Source organism: Trachypithecus francoisi, unplaced genomic scaffold, assembly GCF_009764315.1.
Source record: "Trachypithecus francoisi isolate TF-2019V2 unplaced genomic scaffold, Tfra_2.0 Lachesis_group12, whole genome shotgun sequence".
NCBI classification, from domain to species: Eukaryota; Metazoa; Chordata; class Mammalia; order Primates; family Cercopithecidae; genus Trachypithecus; species Trachypithecus francoisi.
Genome location: NW_022681457.1, coordinates 40,389,760 through 40,395,759, shown reverse-complemented (window position 1 = coordinate 40,395,759; position 6,000 = coordinate 40,389,760). Strand labels below are relative to the sequence as shown.

General features: G+C 34.0%; 1 protein-coding gene across 1 annotated transcript in view; it reads right to left on the bottom strand.

Annotated features, from left to right (window-relative positions):
• Nucleotides 1-1,250: 1,250 nt before the first annotated feature.
• The window catches only part of PTGFR (prostaglandin F receptor), a 48,220-nt gene continuing 43,470 nt past the window's right edge, over nt 1,251-6,000 (bottom strand). The window contains exon 3 of the mRNA XM_033225389.1: nt 1,251-4,180. Coding sequence (XP_033081280.1) covers nt 3,899-4,180 — 282 coding nt within the window. The 3' untranslated portion in view covers nt 1,251-3,898. The remainder of the gene's footprint in view (nt 4,181-6,000) is intronic.

The following is a 6,000-nucleotide window of genomic DNA, read 5'->3' as shown; positions in this document are numbered from 1 at the left end:
TTGTTTCTCACTACAGACATATCTAGGCTTTTCTGAATCATATACCCTAAACCTGGAGGTTTGGGAAATAATCAGATTTCTATCTAAATTATGACTTGCCTAGGTAAGTTGAGACACAGGTAAAGAGTGAAGATATCACAGAAGAGTGGGTAGGGTGGGAGAGCAAAAGGTAATAATGGAAAACAAGTTGAAATTCTTCCCATCCAGTAGCAGATAAAACGGGAGCTTAGGTTCAAGCGTTTCAAGTTTTCTATGGCCCTCCTAAAAATAATCACTCTTGAAAAACATTAGTCCAACTTTATTATAAAACTACTTATTTGAAGTTTTAAGCTAGTCAAAGCACTGAAATTACATGAATTGCATACCAAAGCAAACAACAATATATACATATCACTATTTAATCTCTATACAATCCAACAAGTATGAATAGCACAACATACATTTATTCACACAACAAAGAAAAACACATTTCGTCTACTATTAAAATGTGCCAGTAACAAGTTGAAGTCCAACATTATTTACCAGGTGGTAAAATCTTTGACACCTAGATTAAGAAGTAACAAAATGTATATTCCCAGCATTTATATTCTGACCCAAAACAGTTATTTAATTTGGAGCAATGATGGTATACAGGTGAAGCTAGCAAGAGTTTTAACAAAAAGTTCACTCTATATTTAACAAGTGCTCTTATTTGGGTTCTAAACTCAGAGTAGGCACGAAACAAAAGCAGATTTCTCAAGTCCAAAAGTGTACAAAAAAGAAACATTTATCACATAACACAAATATATCTACATATGTGTGTATTAACTTTCAGATATTTTTCATTTTAGCTATATAGATAATTAGAAGCAACTTTCTGCCTCTAGGAAAAAAAATTAAGGGCACATTTCTATCACCTAGTTAAACCCATCAGTAAAATGTCTGCCGGTTTGGATGCACCCATAGCTAATTGTGAATCAGCATTATCTATCTTTGTATTCATAGTAATTAAAACCTATGTGTGATGTTTTTGCTTTTGTCTCATCTTTTTAGAAAAATTCACTAACACTTGTAAAAATCCTGACATGTTTAGGTTATTTGTCCAGAATAATATAACCACCCAGAAATCATGTTTAAATAGCATGTGAAGTTGCTTGGATAATGCCTTACCCAGTTCAAAAGGAAATTCAGTAACTCTGAAGATTAGTTATGAGTTTTGAAATAGAGCTGAAAACACTCAAATTGGTAAATTTATTGAAACTATTTGTACTATTTATTTTACTATTTATTTCCAGAAACCCGAACAAATATACTTCTACTTTGAACATTATATGAAAGTTATTGGTAGATGTTCCAGTCTATTATACATTATACAGTAAATTGCCAAGCTACATGCAACACATATAATAACAGAAATAAAACTCTGAAGTCAGATGTACACATTGTTGCATTTGTTTTCTTTAATTTTGTTTTACTCAGAAGAAAAACTTAAAACAATGAAAACATTTTTGTTTTAAATTTTTGATGTCTACTTCTTGGGTTTAACATCATTTTTAACACCAATTTGGTTACCCGAACCTATGCTCAGATAACATAGATAACCCTCCTGTGATATGTACACTTCTCTCTCACTCCTCAAAGCCTTGCATGCTCATACATTCTCACACATGGTCATGTTGCAAGATCTCCCAAGTCAGTACACATGGCCAGGGTGACATCATGGCAATACAGCAAGAATTCTGCCATTTATTTAGAAGCCTCAAGGAGAAGGAGCCCCTAAATGAGAGTTCTTTCTCCATGCCTCTCCCCAGTCAAAATACATGGAAATATTCATAGAAGCATTGTACCTAGCATGATGAGGAAGGATGGAGAATGGTTCTTTGTCTCTGTTCACAAGATAACAACACTCTTAAGTAACTGTATGAAATAAATTCTCCTCTGAAAGCAAATAAACCATCTGAAAGATCTTCTGGGCTTTAAGATTTCTTGAAACAAATGAGAGCATTTATGTAATGTAATAACAGTCACTAATTGCAGCAGCTTTTTTTTAAAGTATATGTACTATAGAAATACATATCACACACATATTCATTTGTGTATATACATACATACACTCATATATACTACAAAAATCTATAACCGTCAGTTTAAATTAAAACTGCACAAAACTTTGCAATTCTGTGTTCATTTTGCACCAAGAGGTTCTTGTCTGTAGTTCAACCTGGCAAGTATTTACCAAGCATCTACTATGTGCTTTATAAATAAGAATAGCCTAAATTTGTGTTATTAATTATTTACTGGCCTTAAAATCAGAATATCATGTGCCAATATGTTTGTGTTTCTCTTCTTTAAACTTACTGAAAAATTATTGCCTTTAAATCTTCAGTAACGCTATTTGCTTAATTCCTTTTAATTTACTTATGGGAATTTACAAAAACATCACTAAAAGTTAACATGACTTCCAATGTAAATTACCAATCAAAAGCAGATATTTACGAGCATAATAATTTAAGTCTCATTGAATTACACAGATTTCTTAGAGAATCTGAAATCAGCCTAACAGAGAAGATTAATTTTTAAATGAATCCAAGTTAATGAAAGCAAATAACTCTTATACAGAAATGCATTTCCCTATTATAAAGCAGGATGGCCTACCCTTATTTCTGATAGATCTAGGACAATTTGAATGAGTACTGAAATTCTTTTGGTTGAATTACACAAACAAGCAAAGAAAAAGTCTCAATTATTACTGGAAAATTTGGAGAGAGATTCTCTTGATCGCCTAGTTAATCGTTATAATAATCCCCAAGTGCTTGGCAAAATGCCACTCTTCTCCTCTTAGTACTGGTAGCACAGGCTTTAGAATATGCCATCTTACAAATTTAATGAACCTGCTATCAACAGAATTTTCTGATGTCTGTGTGTACATGTGTGTAAAGAAGAAACACACTAGCTGCAGATAGTCTTTGAATATTGTATATTGATTATGTTTCTTTTAAAGTTCTCTAACACAAATAATGGCTCAAGGTAAAGCACCTTTTGCCAATATTCTTTGCACCTATCACTGGCATGTAGCTTCTGTTTGTTTGCATTATCCATGGTAGAGTTTTGAAACTGCTGTAATTCTAGTTGTCCATCAATGGGCTGAGATAGAGCCTTTGTTTCTCTAAAAATTATTTATTGCGCAATCATGCACAAAATTTTCAGAGAAAAAAATGATTATTTGAAAATCACTAGTCTGTGACATCAAAAAACACTTCCAACAACAATCGACCTTCTTAATAATAAATGTAAGTAGTCCTGTTTGTCAAATATGACAAGAATGGGCCCATTCTAGATAGGATTGCAAGATCAGGCAACCTGTCCACCAGACCTGGAATATGCAGAGGTTGTTACAATAAACCGTCATGAATTCCAGGTGTCATGACCATGCATGTATTAATTGAGGCTACATAATGACAGGCAAAATAGGCCAGATCAAAAAATAAGAGTGCTTCATTTTATTGAGCCTAATTTATAAGGATTAGCTACAGAGCAGTGATCTCAAAATAACCATTTCACTATGCAGGCCACAATAAGATATTCTCTGGCAAATAGGCCAAATAAAGTCATTAGACTTCAACAGATGATTCACTCAAAGCATAAATAAGACAGATAAAGCTCAAAATTGCTTTCAGTGTGACTCCCATGGCATTATTTCATTGTGTCTACCTCCCATTGGCAAAAACAAGTGAAAAATGTACAATTATACTGTTTATTTGACAAATTTCAAAACACGAATCTGACAAAAGTATCTTCAAACTACATGATGAGGTCTGAATTCTCCAGTTAGCCTACAGGTATTTAACTAACTGAAATATTGCCAAACATGTCTTAATTTTGTTCTAGCCCTACACTGACTTACTACTGTCCTATTAAATTAGGTGCTTGCTGATTTCTCTGCAACTGGTGACTCAGAAATGGCAGCAACCTTTAAGGAATTTTTAATGGAGCTAAGCTCCCAAATATGTAAGCTGATGACATGCACTCCACAGCATCGACTGGCGAGCTTGTAGAGATTCTTAAGGACGGCCTTCCGTAGAAGAATATATACCCAAGGATCTAAGATCTGATTCCATGTTGCCATTCGGAGAGCAAAAAGTGTTGTTTCACAAGTTTTCAGAGAATGATTTCCATTTATTCCAATGTTGGCCATTGTCACCTAGAAAAGAAGAAAACAGGGAAATTAGTTGATGCAGCCTTTTTTTCAATCCTATAATTTTTTAAAACTTAACTAGCTATGCTAGATGACATTCATTTCACTTTCCACAGAGTGATGCTATTGTGCAAAATACTGATAGAAAGAAATGAATGATAGCATAAACACTCATGGAGACAATTGAATCATTTGAATTCAAATTGACATTAGAACTACAAAATTGATAACTTCTATAGTAAGTCAAATATGCATAAACAGAATCACCTAAGGGAGGACAAACATTGATATCAGTAACTGACCTTCTCATACTTCTGAGAATAGTAAATGCAAAGCCAATGCACATCTGTTTTATTTTAATGAAGTATTTTTAAATAAATAAATTATAGATAAGCTAACAAATAGTTTTACAAAACGAATTTAGACCATCTGATATTAATTTGTAAATGGTATAAGACAAATGTTACTTTTAGATTTTCTGCTTGTTAACTACAAGGATACCACTCTCTTCAATTTTATATTTCTTTTTCTACATCTCTTTGCCCTAGCCTTAACTTGGCTAAAACATTCCAGAAAGTATGCAATGGAATTTTCTAAGGACTTTGAGGAAAGGAGTTTCTCTCTACACTACCATTGTGACTTAACAGTAACAATGTATTTCGTGGTTTCATGTGTCCATTTCCTGACCACCCAAGATTTTGAAGAGATCATTTCATGGAATCAGTTCTATAAAATTGTCCCAGCTACATGTTAGAACTAAGCAAATCACTGGTCCCAGCTTTGACTTCCAAACAAACAGTTGTGGAATATATAAGGTGGCTTTGAAAACATCTTGGATGTACAAACAAATAAGAAATAAATAAACAAAGGGTAAAACTGAAAAGTGAAACTTGGGTCAATTTGCCACCATTAAAAGATGATGTAACAAAGACCAAAACACAAGTAAAAAGAAAATCAAGACCCATTATTAGAAAGAAATGTACATCTTAATTTGACCCGATGATACCAATAGTTGAAGATCTTTATCAAAACCTTCTTTGTCTACACAATAAAGTACAAACTCCTCAGCTAGCTTCTTGATGATGCATCTGAAGGCTACTTCTATATTCTCATCTCCCCTGCAAATTCCCTACAATACAACCACTGTGAAGGTCTCATCTGTCCCAGATGCACCATGCCCTTCTGAGTTTTTGTTTGTGTAACTCCTTTTGTTTTGAGTTACATGGTGCACACTTCTCTGCTTCTCCTCTCTCCCCTATAAACAGCAGTGTGGTCACCAGATGTGGAAAGGCATGGAGTCCTCTTCTGAGGGAGCCCAGTGCCCAGGTTTCTCCCCAGAACAGTAGGGCACTGCCCAAGCACTCATCATTACTCTCTCCCCACCTTTAACCCCCAACCCCAGCCTTGGAAAGGGGTTACTCTGCAGCATGACTTGGAAGAAGCACTAATCATTTAGCCACCAATAAATGTGGGGAGAGTATTTCTGTAAAAGAAATATCGTTTATCATTAGTATATTAGTAATAACAAATACATTCATAATATTGATAATTCAGGACCACCTAAGTATCCAACAGAAGATAAATTATAGTACTTTCACATAATTGAAATATAGGCAGACTTTAATGTTTGTGATTCGGTGTTAACTTTTTAAAAAGCAAATTGCCAAACTGTACTGATTATGTGGTTCCATTTTTGAAAAAATCCCAAATATGTAATTTTGTGCACAGATAAAAGCCTAGAGTGTATGTCATTGTTTTCATTGGTTAACTCTAGACAGCAGAACTACAGAGACTTTTGATTTCCTCGTTTTGTTTGTCTCAAATTC